At 51.7% G+C, this 20000-nt stretch overlaps 1 protein-coding gene across 1 annotated transcript in view; it reads right to left on the minus strand.

Moving 5' to 3' along the window:
- Window positions 1-1481: 1481 nt before the first annotated feature.
- Window positions 1482-20000, minus strand: part of sorbs2a (sorbin and SH3 domain containing 2a) — a 77138-nt gene continuing 58619 nt past the window's right edge. Inside the window, exons 17-26 of the mRNA XM_062551675.1 lie at window positions 19239-19396; window positions 14949-17111; window positions 13611-13672; window positions 13054-13151; window positions 12294-12408; window positions 12011-12142; window positions 11633-11803; window positions 4674-4711; window positions 4106-4212; window positions 1482-3796 (exon numbers count right to left, since the gene is read on the minus strand). Coding sequence (XP_062407659.1) covers window positions 3735-3796; window positions 4106-4212; window positions 4674-4711; window positions 11633-11803; window positions 12011-12142; window positions 12294-12408; window positions 13054-13151; window positions 13611-13672; window positions 14949-17111; window positions 19239-19396 — 3106 coding nt within the window. The 3' untranslated portion in view covers window positions 1482-3734. The remainder of the gene's footprint in view (window positions 3797-4105; window positions 4213-4673; window positions 4712-11632; window positions 11804-12010; window positions 12143-12293; window positions 12409-13053; window positions 13152-13610; window positions 13673-14948; window positions 17112-19238; window positions 19397-20000) is intronic.

Here is a 20000-nt window from a genome sequence, read left to right on the forward strand (position 1 = left end):
TGCTGATTCTCATCATACCATCTACACCTGATTATCATCTTTATGATCTCCCTTCTCTCTCACACAAATGCACCATAGCCATACATACCAGTTGCATACATACACATGCCACACCAGAGAATAGCTTCCCATGTCTGATGTGCATTTCACTCGGCAGCTTATCTTGTTTTGGGTGGGAAATAAACATGCCATCCCCCACCCCACCCCCCCTTCTCTCTCTCCCCCCTTCCTGTGACCCCCACGGAGTGTTTGAAGACTAATGGTCTTATCCCTTCATGTTTTTCCCGTCTCTTTTATCCTCTGTCAGATGCATTCCAAACAACACCAGACAAAGTCAAACTTCAGGTGTCCCATTTCCTAACTTACACTAACATTAAATATACCCTAACAGCAGTCTTAGTTAAACTACAGTAGCCAATGAAAACATACAGCTGACATTTTTGAAAAGGAGGGGATATTAAAGCTCACTGCATGCAGAGGATGGTGAGATGAGTCTCTTGTAACTTGTGCGGAGTGAATTGTTTATTTGCCGAGTTGCTATGGAGGCAAGGGAGGTTTCCCTCTACACATCATCAGGAAGCCAAGGTGACGACTACAGGAGATTTTACATGGAAAAAATGACCACACTGAGAACCGTACACACACACACACACACACACACGGTTACACATTGTCACATGCACACACAGCAGTAGCTCACTATTCTCATCCTTTATAATACTTGTGTGCAGTCTACACAGCATCAGCAACCAACACAGACACACACTGGAACACCACTCTTCTCCCTTCTCCTTCAGTCAATCTCCTCTTACATAATGTGTTTAGAAAACAAAAAGGTCTTTGCCTTGTAAAACAAGGCCTTGTTAGCCCCATAAGCATGACACAGCACAAGTATGTATTCAACAAGCCAAACCTTAATTATCAAGCAGAATTTATTGGTCAGTCACTCAGTAAGACAAAAAAAAGAAGAAGAAGAGAAAAAAAAGAAATCAGCACTGATGCCTGGACTTGATCGGTCATCTCTCGGCGGTCTCGTTTAGGACCAGCAGGACAACAGGAGAGGGACCCTGAGGTAGTCCGTCATCTTCAGGGCCAAAGCTGGGGCTTCACAGTAATGGCTGTAGCAAAAAGGTGCACTCCAAAAGAGCGATCTACAACAAAGTCTACTACACTCCACCCATTCGGATGGAGGCCCTTAAAGTCAGGGGAGTATACCCTGGAATAGGAATTGTACTTGATCTGTCTCGTGTTGCATAAAGAGTTCCTTTTTTTGCACCGTAGATGTGTATGTGTATGTGTGTGTGCGCGCATGTGCATTTGTGTGTGTGTGTGTGTGTGTGTGTGTACTGTATGTACAGTGTATTTGTGTGGCGAGTTTGGCAAAATGACACTGACATGAGGGTGAGGTGTGGGATGCAGTGGACATTCAGATGAATGATGAAACCAAGACGAAAAGAAACACGGAACCATCATAACCAATGCTGGGTGAGAAAGAAATGACTTTATAAAGCGAGTGAATCTCTTTGATTTACAGTTCCATACAAAAAGACATACAAAAACACTGCAGGCAATACAGTGAGTTCAGTGTAGGAAGGACACAAGAGGATGGCGTGATGCAAAGAAAAAAGAGAGGATGAGAGAAAACAAATGCATTGTAAAAGTAAACTAATGTGTGGTTTAAGGTGCTTTTTAAAATATATATATATTTTTTTTTTCAGTTGTCTGCGTCACTCAGTGCACAAACACATACACATACAGACATACTGTACACACTCACTACTTCATTAAGAGAGGTGAAAGAATACCAAAGGCTTGTACTCATTAAAACACTAAGGCTGCCTAAACAGGAGCTTGCACCGACTCAGACCCTGATCCGGCTTATATCTGACTCTGACCAGGTTCATATCCGGGCCTGACCTGGTTCATATCCGGGCCGGATCAGGCTGGGTCTGCCTCAGTGCTAGCAACTGTCTGGGTTGTTTGACAGAAGTGTCACGCCTGGAGAAAATTGGCAACACGTATCTTCACTTCTACTCGTACTCCAGCAAGCACAACATCTGAATCAAATAGCAAATAACAAGCCCTGAAGTCTATATTGATTTAAAGCAACTCAACAAAAATGTATTTTTTTAACAAAGTCTTTAGCATTACAAGGTGATGCCTGAAGAAACGTATGCAGAAGAGAGTACAGCGGCTACAAGAGATGAAGCCTCCTGCACTGAGTTAGTAACCATGAAATCAGGAAAACAAAAACATCAGCAATGATTCAAACAATGGTGAAAGTACAAACCATAGGCCACATCAGTGCGGATGAAGAGAGAGGACAGAGAGAGAGAGAGATGCGAGAGACCATGGGTTCTCCCATTTGTCTCTAACACGGCCATTTCTCAGGTGGAACTCAGAACACATGGAGAGTAAGTAAGGTGGGGTTTATGCCAATACTGCTACTTGATATTACTCTTCCTCTAATTCTCTCTTTACTCCAAAATACTCTTCAAAACATTGCCATTATTTGATTCAAAAGGATCATCAGACTTTTCCAATCCTTCATAATAATAATAATAATAATATACAGAGACAGTTCAACCAATTCAGGACAAAACAAATCTCAGAAAATGCTGGAATTCAATCTAGAAATCCATTTTAGTCGGAAGTTCAAATGCACTTCATTATACAAGTATTAGAAATAATACAGAATATATCATTGATTGCCACTTCTACAAGTGTACTTCATAAGTGAAGAATCTAGAATACAATGACGGTTCAGAGCTGTTTATGTATGAAATGTGAAATAGATCTTAACTGGGGCAAAAAATTCATAGTTTACATTCTACCTAAGTGTCTATAAATACTATTGTACACAAGCAAATACTAAAACATACATATGCTCATCCTAACACCATTGCTTCGATCTATACCTGCACAATCCTTTGAGGGGAATTGTTGAAAGGACTTCACTGTCATGTTGTATGGACTCTGCGACTGCGTCCTGATCCTCTTTTGAAGAATCCTGTGGTGTGTGATTTGGGACTGACCCCGCTGAGAGTCGTTCTATGGGCTGCGTCCAAATACTGCTGCAACTGCCTCTCCATTCTCTCCCACAAGTCACCTCCTCATTCCTCCCACACACAAGATGCTTCCAGACTGGGAGAGAGGAGGCAGTGGTGGGCTACGGACTCCTGCCAGCATGCCTGATGACAACCAGGAAGTCCTTACCCCCCCCTGGGATGAAGGGTTCCTCCAACTGCCGTGAGTTTTACTGAGCTGTAGGAGCCCCCCCCTCCCCACTTTACTCTACTGTTATTGCATATCACAGGACACACACACACACACACACACACACACACACACACACACACACACACACACCCCTCCGAGATTGAGAGAATGTGTTGACTAGAGCGTGTGTACTGGCCTGGGTTGGGAGGTCGACAGCCATCCAGGGTGAGATGGGAGTCGTGCGATGGTGGGATACAAAAGCTTGGTGTGTGTAAAAGGATCCCAGAATCAATCAATGTCTGTGAAAATGTCTCTTGTAAAGATGGCTAGTTGGAGCTAAAGGTAACTTGAGTGGACAGTGCCCATACACACAAGGACAGGTGTTTTTGCAGTCACGCACACATACACACACACGCACACACACACACACACAGACACACTTGGTGTGATTGCTGCGTGACTTCACGCAGACGGTGAATAGTGAGGTTTGTGCTGGACAGACAGACAGAGAAGCCTTAGAGCTGCTTCACGTAGTTTCCTGGAAAGGTGCCAAAAAGCTTGCTTCTTCGGGAGGTCCCTGATCAATCAATCAAACAAACAAACAAACAAAAGTTTTTTACTTTTATATTTCAGAATGCAATACTGTATTGTGTGTCTGTGTGTGTGTGTTTGTATGGGTGGGTTCTCCTGTCTGTCACAGAGTAGTATAAGGCCCATCTACACCAGAAGAACTGGGCACTGTTGCTAGATGCCTGAGAAATAGCCCCCCACTGTGGTAAACTAGTGGTACTGCATCCTCCCTCAGTGTCCCAAGCAATGTCATAGCAATGTCATTGGTATGTGGTCCCACACCTGTGAGCCCATTCCTCAACATGACAATACACACCCACAAACCAGCCGTCGTCACACTTCTCCAGGACGTCCACTGTGTCTCCCTCCTTCAGCTCCAGCTCGTCCTCATTCCTCGGCATGTAGTTGTACAGCGCCTGGAACCTGTGGCCCAGTCACCAATCAGAGAGGGAGTCACACACACCAGGAAGAAACCGTGCAGAAAAAATAAGCTAATCATGATCACCTGTGTTCTGAAACTACAGGAACAAGTGATCACGTCATAAGAAGTTTATATAGCTTAAACCATTAGCCATTTACGGCCAATAAAGTCATCTGATTGCCAGTCTAATTCCATTAGTCATGAGTAATTCATGTTACTAATCATAATCTGATATCAAAATATATAACAAACAAACACTATCAGTACCATCTCACATAGTGTCGTTTTCAAAATTCTTTCAATGTCATTTCTAGGTTGAAAATCTAGCCCCAGCAAGGGCTCCTGTACCACAAAAGCACTGCTCTTAAAGAACTTACACTAGTTATACTTAGATCACTTAGATAGATACAACTTTTATGCTTCATTTGTATTTGCTGCAATCAGTTTTGAGTGTTTTACTTACGGGTCTCCAGGCCCATGGTGAGAGTCCTGTGTGATCCTCTGGAAAAAAAGAGAGAGAGAGAGAAAGAGAGAGAGAGAGAGAGAGAGAGAGAGAGAGAGAGAGAGAGAGAGAGGGATGGAAGGAAATGACATTCATTAGTCTTAATGCTTCTTCATGTTTTAGTGTGAATTTCTGTTTTCAAACCTGGAAGTTAAAGCTCCAAGAGCATGTTCAGAAGATGGAGCTGAACGCAAAACCTCACACGTTATAACAGCAGACACAAGCAGCACTGCAGAGCCAGCTCATTCAGTCCAAACCTTAGCGCCATCATCCTCACATATGGATTCATGGGATCCAACTCTGAGCAGACACTTCGCAGACACAACGCAGACACACACACACACACACACACACACACACACACACACACACACACACACACACACACACACACACACACACAGACAGACAGACAGAGAAGGGCAACCATGCGCAAGGACACAGCCTTACAAGAACATCTGAGCTATAAGTGGAATGGGGAAGAGGGGGTTAGAAAGAACTCAATTTCCCATCCTGCACTGCTGCTAGTGTTGGGGCACGGGCCGGCCTACCCTTCGGCTCCTGAGGGGGGACAGGCAGAGTCTCCGGGACGAGACGGGGCTGCGAGGGGGCTTACCCCCCACCACCACGTCCTGCTTAAAGACCGGCTGCAAGGGGTGAGAACCCAGTCAGGCAACATGGAGATGCTCAAGGCTGCAGTAGATCATGCAAACACATACAGTACGTCCAGACACACACACACACACACACACACACACACACACACACACACACACTCAGACAAGACCAATCACACATTCACACACATGGACACACACACACACACACACACACACACACAAAGATTAGACTACACACTCAAACACACACTCCCACACATTGCAGACACACACATTATAAGGGACATATGAATAAAACACAAGTGCATTGTGCAATTACAGTATCTATGAATAACACACAACACACACACAGAGCAAGAGCTTTGGCACCTCCCTTGAGGTTGCACATGTGCATGCCGTAATCTTGACCACAGCAAGCTCAAACTCAATCTGACCGCCGCCTCAGAGGACAGACAGCAGCTGTTATTACGCACCAAGTGGACTCACACAAATAGACAAGACTCCCACAAGCAGCTGGCCACACGGCATGCACACTCCTGAGTCTGCACTGGGGCCACTTCCTCAGCAGGCGCCCGCCTCCCGCCTGTGTGTGTGTGTGTGTGTGTGTGTGTGTGTGTGTGTGTGTGTGTGTGTCTGTGTGTCTGTGTGTGTGTGTGCGTGCGCGTGCGCGTGCCCTCATCACTCACACTCAGCACCGTCCCAAGGCCACAACCCAAACCAACAACTTCACATGACAGTTGGTGTCAGCACCTTTCAGGGCCTACACAAGTATTCGTGCACACACACACACTAAACAGCACAGAGTCAGTATGCACACCAAAAGCCTGAATGGTACGGATCCATACGGACGGTTTTAGATGAATGAGGTTGAGGCTGATGCGACACTCTTTCCTTTACCTTGATCTTAGGAGACCTCGGCTCCACTCGCGGGGAGAGAGGAGCGTCAGAGACAGGTGGAGGAGCAGGAGCAGGAGCAGGAGGAGGAGCAGGAGGAGGAGCAGGAGGGGAGGCAGGAGGGGAGGCGCGTGAAGGGGGTGCAGAGGCAGCAGGTGGGGAGGAGTGAGCATCAAGAGAGGAGGAGAGAGGAAGAGAGGGAGACATGGGAGGAGAGCGGGAGGTAGGAGGTAGAGAGGGAGAACGCAGAGGAGGAGAGGAGAGAGGGAGAGGGGAAAGAGCAAGAGAGCAAGAGAGAGGAGGTGGAGAGGGAGAGAGCGGAGGAGGAGAGGAGAGAGGGGAAAGAGCAAGGGAGCAAGAGAGAGGAGGTGGAGAGGGAGAGAGCGGAGGAGGAGAGGAGAGAGGGGAAAGAGCAAGAGAGCAAGAGAGAGGAGGTGGAGAGGGAGAGAGCGGAGGAGGAGAGGAGAGAGGGGAAAGAGCAAGGGAGCAAGAGAGAGGAGGTGGAGAGGGACAGGGTGACAGCACCATGGAGGTGTCTGGGACTGAGCAAGGCAGAGCAACAGTAGCTTGTGGAGGATGAGAGGATGAATGCTCATCTGAGGGAGGTGTGGAGCCCTGGCGCACAGGGAGCAGAGATGGAGGGAGCGGAGAAGGAGAAGAGGGAGGAGTGCAGGGAGAGGAGGGAGAAGGAGGAGACGCCGGGATGGTGGGAAGCAGCGTGTGGAGGGAGAGAGAGGAGGTGGGGAGAGAGGAGGGAGGAGGGGAGGAGACCGGAGAGGAAGGGCGGACTAGCGGACGCGGAGAGGAGCCAGGAGAACGTCCACTGGGGGAGGAGGAGGAGGGGAGAGGAGAGAAGGAGAAGGGGAGAGGAGAGGAGGAGAAGGGGAGAGAGGGTGGAGGAATAGATGGAATGGTGACAGGATCCTGAGAGGCATGAGAGGTAGAGAGAGGAGAAGAGCGAGGAGAGTGGAGGAGAGAGGGTGAACGGGGATGGAGGGCAGGAGAAGCAGGGGATTGTGGGATGCTGGAGGTCTGGGAAGCAGGTGAAGGGGGAGGAGATGGAATGCTACTGGCTTGTGGAGATGATGCGGGGAGCTGAGGAGGACCAAGAGGAGGAGGAGTAGGAGGAGTTGAGCGAGGGAGAGGGGGAGAGGGAGGGGGAGGGGAGGTAGGAGGACCAGGAGGAGGAGTAGGAGGAGTTGAGCGAGGGAGAGGGGGAGGGGAGGTAGGAGGACCAGGAGGAGTTGAGCGAGGGAGAGGGGGAGAGGGAGGGGGAGAGGAGGTAGGAGGACCAGGAGGAGGAGTAGGAGGTATTGAGCGAGGGAGAGGGGGAGAGGGAGGGGGAGGGGAGGTAGGAGGGCATGGAGGAGGAGTAGGAGGAGTTGAGCGAGGGAGAGGGGGAGGGGAGGTAGGAGGGCATGGAGGAGGTGATGGAGGAGCAGAGGACTCACGCTGAGATGGAGGACTAGATGGAGGTGGAGGAGACAGAGCAGAAGGAGGAGAGATCTGAGACGAGGCGAGGAGCGAGGTGAGGACTGGAGAAAGAACAGGGGATGGAGGCTTTGGGGAGGAAGAGCAGAGAGAAGGAGGGATGAGGGGAGAGGGAGGAGGGGAGGGGCGTGAAAGAGAGGAAGGATGGACAGAAGAGACAGAAGAGGAGTGCTCAGAGGTATCCGCAGCCTGGCAGACGGAAGAGATGAAATGGGGAGGGGGGACTAGAGAACACAAGATGACCAATAGGAAGACATCTCTCTCTCCTACTGTAATGCACACCACGCATGCATCTTTAAATCACCCGTCTCAATACAGCAATAGCATTTACACTGGACTGGAGAAACTACTGTACCAGTACTGACATCTACTGTACCTAGCAGAGACTAAAACTGACCACTGTGGTGACTACGGATAGTTAGCCACACGCTAAGGGTCACACACTGCATGCTCTACCTTAGCGGAGCGTCCACTACAAGCGTCTGTGACTGGCTTTGAGTCTTTCTCGGCAGGTTCCTTCTCATCAGGCTCCTCCTCTTCCTCCTCTCGTATGAAAAGCTCCAGGAGCCCTGTCTCCCCAGCGCTGCTGACCGACTTGATGGACTCAGAGTGGCCATGCGTGAGCGTCGGCCTGCTGCTGAATATGCCAGAGAGGATGTCCTCAGCCTGCTGTCTGTAGAGCTCGGACTCAGAGTGACCAGTGCTCTGCGGTCCAGGTGAGAGGAGACTCCGTGTCGTTAAGCCAAAAGGCTCGTCCACTTTACTCTCCACACTCTTAGATTTGCTATGGAGGCTGATGGATGTGTCACCGACCAATGGCTTTGACAGTCCCGCCCCATCCTCATATTTTGATTGGGTGTCCAGCAGCATGGACAGGAGCTCGTCGTATGGGTCCTGGATGCCACCACCAGCCTGGCCTGTGTCTACCTGCAGTGCTTTCCTTGGCCTGTAGGGGGAGCCTAGAGCTGGGCAGCCAGGCGGCTCAGCATAGTCTGGCTCTGTCTGATCTGTGGAGGACCCTGACGGCTTCTCCTCTATGGCCCTCAATCTGCTGCCACTCTGCAGCGAAGGACTGGAGCCTGGCACACTGTGGGCTGGCACCGGAGGAGGGCTCGGACACGGGGCTGGGGACATGGGGTAGTCTGGAGAGGTGAGCCCCTGTCTGGCTAGGGACATGGGGTAGTCTGGAGAGGTGAGCCCCTGCCTGGCTGGGGACATGGGGTAGTCTGGAGAGGTGAGCCCCTGCCTGGCTGGGGACATGGGGTAGTCTGGAGAGGTGAGTCCCTGTCTGGCCGGGGACATGGGGTAGTCTGGAGAGGTGAGCCCCTGCCTGGCCGGGGACATGGGGTAGTCTGGAGAGGTGAGCCCCTGTCTGGCCGGGGACATGGGGTAGTCTGGAGAGGTGAGCCCCTGCCTGGCTGGGGACAGGGGGTAGTCTGGAGAGATGAGCCCCTGTCTGGCTGGGGACATGGAGTAGTCTGGAGAGGTGAGCCCCTGCCTGGCTGGGGACATGGGGTAGTCTGGAGAGGTGAGCCCCTGTCTGGCTGGGGACATGGGGTAGTCTGGAGAGGTGAGCCCCTGTCTGGCTGGGAACAGGGGGTAGTCTGGAGAGGTGAGCCCCTGTCTGGCTGGGAACAGGGGGTAGTCTTGGGAGGTCAGTACTGGCCTGACTGGAGGGTGGTGGTGGCTTCTAGGCGGAGGCGTGAGGCCACGTTTGGGTGGAGCGGGCGGAGTGACAGGGCCCAGATGGGGGCTCAGGCAGGCGGGGTAAGGGGGTGGGAGGGGGGGTACGGGGGTGCTGCAGACGGAGGTGGCTGGGGTGGTGGCGGTGGAGGAGGGGTGGAGAGGAGACAGGAGGTCCTGGAGGCCCAGAGTGAGGGACAGCCACTCCTCCGTGATGGCCTGCAGGGGGTGCTGTGGGACAGGAGGGGGGCTGAAGAGGGAGGGCGAGTGCAGGGTGGAGGCGCTCTGGTGGGACCGCACAGAGACACACACACACACACACACAAAACAGGACACAGAGGACCAGTGGACACAGGGAGAGGAAAGACAAGTGAACCTAAGGAAGGTAGGGTGTGAACAGTGCTCATCAACTGTGTGTGCTCCGTTAGCCTGGGAGAGGCGTGTACTGTATGGGGACCACAGTGCCGCTTTGGAGCTCAGGTTTCAGGTGGTTTTATAATGTAGTTCTTGTATATTGTTTATATGCATTTTTAGCTTCCAACAAAAATACGGCACCTTTAGAACTGTGGACTGACTGCATTATCCCTGTGCTGCTGAAGAACCTCCCTAGTCTAGTCTCTACCAGCCACTACCACATACAGTATAGAGACATGACTCCTTATGGGGCAACTGATCGAAACACTCATGTACAGCTTAATGGGCAAAATGAGAGATCAACCCCTGTGTGTAGGAAGACAATTATGAGCTTCAGTGTGTGTGTGTGTGTGTGTGTGTGTGGGAGAGAGAGAGAGAGAGAGAGAGAGAAGGAGCATAATATTTGACCATGTTAGCTTTGTGTGTATTTGTGCCTGCAGTGCTTGCACATGTGTCTGTGTGGATCAGCTTGCAGCACTTGTCCTAGTTCCCTGATAACATCCTGTTTGCAAAAATCTTGTGCACACACACACACACACACACACACACACACACACACACACATCCTTATTATCCTCATGGCAACACAGCTGCACAAACCCCACCCCCTGAGTCTGAGCGAGCCTCCAGAATCAGCCACGCTGGGAAGATGGAGAAAGGAGAAGGGGGGGGGGGGGGGGGGGGGTTGGAGAAGGGGTGTAGGGGGGGTGGTTGGAAGGGGGGTTGGGGTGGAGGGGTGTCATCATGTCTCCATCTGGTACAGGTGTCTGCTGACTGCAGCCCTGCATCCATTCACTCAACGCTGACACTCACTTCCTCTTTTAGCATTTTGCGCATCGCAATCAATACACTGCTAATTGCACTTCATATGCAATCAGTGTGGATGCGGCAGTGCTGATATGGAGGAAGGAGCACCGCAGATATCATGATGTGATGATGTGTGCTATTAACGGCTTAGCCTGCTGAACTGCTGCTGGCAAGGCTCTGAACGAGACAGGTGACTGCTAATGACTGATGAATGATAGACTGAATGACTGAATGACAGAATGACTGACTGACTGAATGAATGAATGAATGAATGAATGAATGAATGAATGAATGCCACAACCCTCTGGTGACTGACGCTGGGATGTTGTTAAAAAAAATCATAATCATGGGAATTCACAATACCCAGTCCTCAGTAGCCTCAACACCAGGGCCAGAACACACAGTTGAAACTCTCAGGGCCAGAACACAAGCCACAGGGCTGGACTTAATGATGTGGACGCGCACACACACATCTGAGAAACCGAAGAGAACAAGAACAAGGGAGCAGCCCAAAGAGCTGGCAATAGACAGCATTTATCATTAAAACGAGTGGAGGGACTTTTCCTTTGGTCTTAAAAGGACACTTCACTTACAATGCACTATTGTGCACTATGCACACTTTACTTCCCACCGCATTGAGCTCTGTGGAGTGGACAACAGAGTCAGGCCTCAGGCTGAGTCAGCAGAAAAAGTAGCAATACGTCTCACTTATGCACTACTTTATAGAGTATTATCATACGGCTCTTCACAATGCAAGTCGGGATCTTAAGACATTATTCATCTACTCTCGCTCCTGTTAGATACGTAAGGGATAATGTATACAACGCTGGTCATTATCGGGAAAATAAGTACCTTCAGGGCAAAACAGGACCCCTCTGTTTGCCCTGTCGGTACTTATTTTCCCGATAATGACCAGTGTTCTATACATGATCCCTTACGTATCTAACTACAGCGAGAGTAGATGAATGGTGACTTATTTCAGCACCAGGCGGATTCCCACGGGGGGCTCACCTTGTGGCTCCTGGAGCTGGGGGGGTCTGAGCGGTGGGCTGGGCTCTTGGAGGGAGACCTCTTGGTGATGTCCACGTAGGACATGGGGAAGATGCCCTGCTTGCCTGTGGCTGGGATCTTGCCCTCGTACCAGTTGGGGTCCACCTGTCTGAGCAGGACAACGCGCTCTCCCTGTGGAACACAACCACACACACACACACACACACACACACATTATGCATCCACTTTCAGTAAGTGAATGGTCCCCCTTTACGCTATGCTACAGCACTGGATGATCTACTGTAAGAGCTGGATGTTGACATAGAAACATTTTGAAACTAAAGCAGCCATTTAGAATGACTAGGCTGCCCAAGTTAGAGTATAGAGAAGCAGGCTTGCCTTTCTGAGTGACAGCTCCACGTTGGTGTCGGCGTTGAAGTTGTAGCGAGCCACTGCCTCTCCCATCTCCCTCACCTGAGCAGGTGGAGGAGGACGCACCGGCTGGGGCTGCTTCTCCACCGTAGGCACCTTCTGTGTGTGTGTATGTGTGTGTGTGTGTGTGTGTGTGTGTATGTGTGTGAGAGAGAGTGTTTGAGACAGAGATAGATGAGTCATTTAGAATTAGCTAGAGCAGTAAGTATAGCTGGTGGTAGCTGGTGTGATGTCCACTCCACACACTCACCTCCACATAGGAGATGGGCAGGATCCCCACGCGGCCGCGATGCTCTCCCTCGTACCAGTTGCCGTCAATCTGCCTGATGATGTTCACCGCATCACCCTTCTTAAAGGACAACTCCCTGCGGGGTAAACACACACACACACACACACACACACACACACACACACACACACACACACACACACACACACACACACGGACAATATAACAGCTAGAGCAGACACAGCCAACCCTGCAAGAGTGTCTGAATGGGTCCACTGAGACCTCTCCCAGTGTTTATGCAGCGCTGCAAGTACAGTACATGGCACTGTGCAGGATCTCAGTCTAACTGTATGGTCCGTGTCATACGATCAAGCGTCAGCAGACGTTCAGCACATTCAGGAAGCTGCAATAAGCATATCAAAAACACAGACAATGACGTGACGTGTGGGCCATGTGAAATAAAGAGCTGAAATATCAGTGAGAGACTGATGATGGTTTGCTGATGTAACGCAGAACTGGAGTAAAGCATGACGGCAACATAAGCAGCGTAGAGCAGCGAGCCCATTACCAGCTTTAGCAGCAGATGCATGATGGGGAGTGTAGTTCATCCAGGAGCCATGCACAAGTGCAACGCTAGCACATAGCTTGGGCACAGCAGGTGTGTGTGTGTGTGTGTGTGTGTGCGCGTGTGCGCATTTGTGAAATGAGCCATAAGGACTGCATGTGATGGCATGTGTCATGCACGGTCCTGTTGCCTGCGGCGTTTGGCAGAATTACTCACTTGGCCGTTTGTGCCTTAAAATCATAAATAGCTCTGGCAGGCTGTTTCTGATGAAGGAGAGAAGACAATATGAGAAATGTCATCTGCTTATGGGACACCTATAAGGATGAGACAACGAGAGAGAAGTTGAGCCAACACTTACATAAAACTCTCTCTCACACACACACACACACACACACACACACAAACAACAACAACAACAACAACAAAACACTTTGTCTATCACCCCTACCAAGTTAATTCAAGAGAGATTATTATTGATAAAAACGGTATCGTGTTCCCATTACATTTTTTTCCCAATATAAAAACACTGGTGAACATATGACAGGTATACCAAACACGATGGTTACTAACCCATTACTGACAATGGTTATAGATATAGTTCTACAATTGTACACAGTCAGTCACTAGCAGATGGCTGAAGAAGAAAACTTGATTTCACATGATTATGTTGCAGCATCCTCCTCACTTCTAAAATGACAGTCAGTCACTTCAAAGTTCTCTCCAGAATGAGGTGTTTTTGGAAGCGGACCACAAGAGAAAGCTCTGCTGCTCACCTCTCTGTTGGGGGAGGGCCTTCTGTGCTGGGGGGTTTGGCGTCCGGCGTCCGATGTCTGATCTGTGAGAGCAAGAGACGTAGGAAGTGAGAGGTCAAGGGTCAAGATGGCCAGGTCAGCACGGTGGAGACTGCATGCACATGATACTACAGTACAGGGTTCATCCAATGGCAGGTGTGTGAAGGAGACGTGTCATCCAGGGAAATGAGGGGTTGGATTTGAACATAAATATAAAAGCAAGGCTCCAACAAAAAAATACATTTATTTCACTTTTACACACAAGGTAAAATGCTGAGGGTTGACAGGGCCAATGCAGGATTTAACATAAAACATGCTCAGAAGGGAAAAAATAAAGAAGACACCAATAATATTCCAAATAAACCAAAACAACTGTAAACAAAAATGACAAAATGATCAAATTATACATCACTGTGGAACTGTGGAGGCTTTTTGCTTTTCTATCTAGGCCACTATCAGAGCACTGTGAACTGTCACTCACCTTTGCACCATCAACTTACCTGAACCCTATACTCAAATGAACTCATACTGTAGTTACTCCCCAGCCCAACCCTTCCCTCACATCTAACCTATTTCTATGCCTTACTCTGAGTATAAACACTTAAAGGCTTTAAACAAGCTTTCAAAATATAAGTGACACAGCGACCCACAAAAAAATAAAAATACATAACCAAAACACACAACATCAACAAGAACAAAAAATGACAACAAAGGTAAATAAAAGATAACAGAGAATTGCTACTAATAATACGGTAGTGTCGTCCACAGACTGACCACAAAGGAGTGATGCCCTCTGGTTCAAACGCATGCACACCACCAGAGAGGGCATCAGGGGGTGCCTGCTGCAGCCAGGGTCTCCTACTGACAGGACTAACGCTGGACTGCTGCCAACCTCTAGGTTCTAGGAACCAAGTTAACAGTATTCTCACTCTCAGTGAGACTCAAGGTATATCAGGTTTTAAACTATATCACTATAGCAGATATTCTATTCTGCATGGAATCTGCACATAAGGCAGTAAAGATAAAAAAATCCTTCAGTCAATTAAAATAGATCCTTCTATTTATCTGACAGTAACCTACAGTACATATGTAGGCAGCAAACTGAATTAAATACTAAAGCTACAGTAAGCAGTGATAGCCAAGCAGGAGACCCTGGTCAAACAGCCTGCATTACACCAGCAGAACAGCAGGGGGAAGGAGAGGTATGGCAGGTGGATGTTGGGCCTCAGAGCCGTTATCCACCTGATGGGCATGTGTGTGTATGTGCATGCAGCTGTGGCTGGGGAGGGTGGGGGCTGATGTGAGCCTTTTCTCCTCCACCTGAGTAACAGTGTGCGTTGGCGTTGGCGTAGTGGTGGTTGTTGTTGGAGGCGTCTGCGTGGTGGTGGTGGTGCCGGTAGGGGGAGGCACTGAGGTCTGAGCCGGCCCCGCAGGGCGAGGCGTAGCCACTAGGGGAGCCCTGCTGGCTCCTGCTCTGGGCGGCCTGGTGGTGGTGGTGGGGGGTGTAAGGCTGCTGCTGGTGGCGTGAGGAGGGGGGCGGAGGCGAGGGCCCCGCGCTGTGGTGCCCGCCCAAGTGCCTGCCCCGGTGGCTCCTCAGCGACGAGCTCCTCTCGGGCACGTCGGGCAGCAGCTCCTCCAGCAGCCGGCGCAGGATGCTGTCGTCGGGGAGCCGGGACACGCCGTCGCGCAGGCTCTGGCCCTCGCCGCGTCCGGCCCGCTCGGCGCGGACGTGCTCGTAGATGTCCTGCAGCGCGGCGTCCAGCGCCTCGTACATGGCCGCCTTGGAGCGCGCGCGGGAGCGGCCCCGGCGATGACCATCGCCGCCGCCGCCGTCGTCCCCGCCCCCGGGGGGAGAGCCCTTTTTCCGGCGGAAAGGCACGGGGCTGACCAGGAAGGCCAGCTTGGAGAGGCCCGGGTCGGGCTGCGAGAGCGCGGACGGGTGGGCGTGTGTGGGCGTGGTGGTGGGCGGGCGCGGCTCCAGGCGGGCACGCTCGCGCTCGTGCCGCCGCATGGTGGTGAAGCGGGTGTAGGAGGCCGGGCAGCGGCCCTTGCAGGAGCTGATGAGGTGGCGGTGCTGGAAGCCCTGGCTCTGGCCCAGGCTCTGGTGGCTCTGGTGGGGGTGGCCGTGGGTGTGGGTGTGGGTGTGCCCGTGGAGGTGGTGGTGGTGGTGGAGGAGCTGGTGGCGGCTGGCGGCCGAGGCGTAGAAGCTCTCGGACGAGGTGAGCGAGCAGTGGTCGAAGTCGCTCTCGCTGCAGAAGGACGAGGCCTCCAGCTGGACGAAGTCGCTCAGGTCGGAGGCGGCGGCGTCGGCCTCGCTGTCCGAGTACTCCCCCTGCTGGTGCGGAGTGGCGCTGGCGGACCGCGGCCGGTCCAGAGGGTGGTGGTGCTGGTGGTGGTGGTGGTGGTGGTGCGAGTGGGAGTGGACGCCCGGGTGCGGGTGCGGCGGAGGCCGGTGCTGGCTGGCTCGCGGGAGGCCGTCGGAGGGTCCGGCGCGCGGCTGGCCCTCGGGGGGGCTCCTGGGGCGGCGCTCGGGCGGCGTGGGCGAGGACGGCGAGGCGGTGGCGGACGCCGAGATGGACGAGCCCGGCGGCGGGCCGGTGGGCGTGTCCTCCTCCAGCAGCGACTCGATGGAGAAGCGGCGCTTGGGGCAGCCGCTGCTGCTGGCGCGCGACGAGGAGCCGGGCGTGGTGGCGCCCGACGGAGCCTCGTCGCCCAGGTTGGGCATGGACTTGGACTTCTGGATCAGCTGCTCGTAGGCGGAGATGCGCGAGGGCACCATGTCGCGGGGCACCTCGCCGCCCCACGGCGCCCACCCGCCCCCGCCCAGCCTGGGGCTGCCCCACTGCTGCTGGTGCTTCTCCAGCTCCAGGATGCGGGCGCGCACCGACCGGATGACCTCGGGGGGCAGCAGCTCGGCGCGGTTGATGCGGTGCATCTTCTTGTAGAGCTGCAGGAAGCCCGGCGCGTCGTGTGCCCGCCGCCGCCGCTGGTGGTGGTGGTGATGGGGCTGACGAGGCGACGCCGACCCCGACCCGCCGTCCAGCGACGCCACCGAGCCGTCGCACAGCAGCGAGCCGGCGCTCTCGGAGCGCGTGGCGGCCGGTAGGGTGGACCCCCCGCTGCCCCCCCGCCCGCCCGGGCCCCCCCGCCCTCGGCCCCCGTGCTGGTGGTGCTGGTGGTGGTGCAGGCCCGGGCCGTCCGACAGCAGGTCGTCGCAGCTGCGGGACTTGAGGCGGGGCGGGGGCTGTGCCAGGGGCGGCGTGGGGGTGTAGCTGGGCGTGTAGGTGGGCGGCGTGGGCGCGTTGGAGGCGTTGGACGCGTCCTCCGTGCTGCTCCAGCCGTCCGCCGCGTCCTGCCGCTGAGCCTGCCAGCTGTCGCGCGAGCAGAGCGAGCGGCGCGGGGGGCCCGGCGGCAGGGGAGGGGGCGACGGGCACAGGGGCACCGAGGCCGAGCGCGGAGACGCCATCTCACTCCCCTCGCCCGCTACCACGGGCACACCACAGAGAGAGAGAGAGAGAGAGAGAGAGAGAGAGAGAGAGAGAGAGAGAGAGAGAGAGAGAGGGAGAGAGAGAGAGAGAGAGAGGGAGAGAGGGAGGACAAAAAAGGACCAACGGAAACGGAAAACGCAACAAGAACAGTGTGATGGATTGACATGAATGGAGTTGGAGAGGGGGAACGAGAGAGTTGTTAGGAAAATAAAGGAGATGAAGAAAGTGACGGAGGAGTGGGGGAGGAGAAGGAGTGAGAGATGAATGAGATGTTGAGAGTGTGAGATAGAGGAGGAGTGGGGAGAGAGGACACAGGGGACACAAAGACAGGCTTGTTAGATACACCAGTGCAAGAGCTGCAGCACATGACACACAGCAGGCAGTACAGTACTGCACACACTGTACAGAGTGACAAGTCTACACTCTACAGTACCTACCAGCAGGTGGGCTGTCAATCCACACACACGCATGCAGGCACGCAGGCACGCACGCACTCACTCACTCACTCACTCACTCACTCACTCACTCACTCACTCACTCACTCACTCACTCACTCACTCACTCACTCACTCATACACACATACACACATACACCCATACACCCATTCCCATACACACACACACACACACACACACACGTGCGTGTACCACAAAACACGTTTTCATACATTCCACAGATGAATTAATTCATTATGAACCTAAATGAGCCTTACAATGCAGCATAGAGGGAGAAGAGGGGAAACAGAACAAATGGCCACAGTGAGGACAAAGCACAGCCTGCTCACTGTTACGCTGCCCGCAGGCAGGCAGGGAGGCACAACAATAGACACAAAGAGAGGAATAACACAACACACACCACAATGGACCTCGATCGGAGAGGGAGAGAAATACGAACGCAGTTTAGCACGACTGTTTCCCAAAGGAGAATCACACACGACGCCTCTAACAGCAAAGGAGAGTGGAATCCGTGGGCAGCCAGTGAAACTATACCAGCTGGCGGAGAACAGCAGGGATGCTTTCTCTGTTTTGTGTGTGTGTGTGTGTGTGTGTGTGTGTGTTTGCTTGTGTGTACAGTATGTGCACAGTATGCTTTAGGACTTTTGGGGACAACTGTGAAAGTGTGTTTTACTGTTTGTGGTTACTAAATGTGTATATACTCAGACATGCAGAGAAGGTCTTCTTAGCATTCTGGTTATTGTAGGTCTATCAATCTCTTCCGCTATCACGATTATTTATCTCTCATGATACTTAATTCATCTAATTCATTATGCTTGTCATGTGGAACCCCAATGCCTATGGGCTGATTCATAGTCTATGCAAGCTATGCAGACGCATTAGACAAATGCAACGCTCACACACGTTATGAAGAGCCCTGCTCACAGTCTACGCAAGCTATGCATATGATACACGATATTCACATTTTGCTACATGCCAAACCCTCCTTGAGTAGCTTGATGCATTCAAGTTTGTGTAGGTAGCTTGTTTAGACTACGAAACCTACAGTATAGGTGTGTGTGTGTGTGTGTGTGTGTGTGTGTGTGTGTGTGTGTGTGTGTGCGTGTGTGTGTGTGTGTGTGTGCATGTGTGTGTGTGTATGTGTGTGTGTCTGTGCGTGTGTGTGTGTGCGTGTGTGTGTGTGTTAACGTGTGTGTGTGTGTGTGTGTGTGTGTGTGTGTGTGTGTGTGTGTGTGTGTGTGTGTGTGTGTATGTTTACATGTGTGTGTGTGTGTGAGTGTGTACGTGTGCATGTGCGTGTGTATGTGTGTGTGTGTGTGTGTGTGCATGTGTGTGTGTGTATGTGTGTGTGTCTGTGCGTGTGTGTGTGTGTTAACGTGTGTGTGTGTGTGTGTGTGTGTGTGTGTGTGTGTGTGTATGTTTACATGTGTGTGTGTGTGTGAGTGTGTACGTGTGCATGTGCGTGTGTATGTGTGTGTGTGTGTGTGTGTGCATGTGTGTGTGTGTATGTGTGTGTGTCTGTGCGTGTGTGTGTGTGTTAACGTGTGTGTGTGTGTGTGTGTGTGTGTGTGTGTGTGTGTGTGTATGTTTACATGTGTGTGTGTGTGTGAGTGTGTACGTGTGCATGTGCGTGTGTATGTGTGTGTGTGTGTGTGTGTGTGTGTACCTTTGGCTCTGGACGGTGAGGAGGGGGAGGAGCGTGCGCTGGGCTTCTTCAGAGTGCTGGCGCGGCTGGGCTGGTGGGTCTGAGGTGAGGCCTGCGACGCATTCTGCTCCGACACCGTCGGCTCCGACTTCCTCCTCTTCCTGTAGTCACTGGCAGCACTACAGTCACAGGGGCCGCACACACACACACACACACACACACACACAAACAGTGAAAACAAACAAGTCAAATCAATCCAAGGTACAGACCATGCTGATCTTAGTATTGACTTTGTAGCGGTTCACACAATGTCCAAACAAGAGAACTAATAGTAGCAAATTTCAAAACATTATAAGGACAGAGATGATATTGTGCAATATGAGTCTTGTACTGATTATCTCTGATACATAGATTAAATTCATACAACACGATTTACAACATGTACATTTCTGAGAAACACAGTTGAAATGTATGTATGATTAAATTTTGACATGCAAGAAGAAAATGTGGGGATTACATAAATACTTGCGAACCCAAAAGCTATAATAAAAAGGTTTTGTTTTTCATTTCCATTAGATTTGTCTGTAATGTTTCACCACCGAACACTGTTACAGTTAAGTGCATCACCCCACATTACCACTTGCACTTGGTATCTCTGTCTATATTCACTAACCTTAACTAGGGATTCAGCGATATATCGGCCCGACATTGGTATCAGCCGATATCTAGGTAAATGTTATATTATAGGTAGCACCGAACATTAAGAGAAGGTGCTATGGAGGT

This window comes from Sardina pilchardus, chromosome 2 (genome assembly GCF_963854185.1).
Source record: "Sardina pilchardus chromosome 2, fSarPil1.1, whole genome shotgun sequence".
Taxonomy (NCBI): Eukaryota; Metazoa; Chordata; class Actinopteri; order Clupeiformes; family Clupeidae; genus Sardina; species Sardina pilchardus.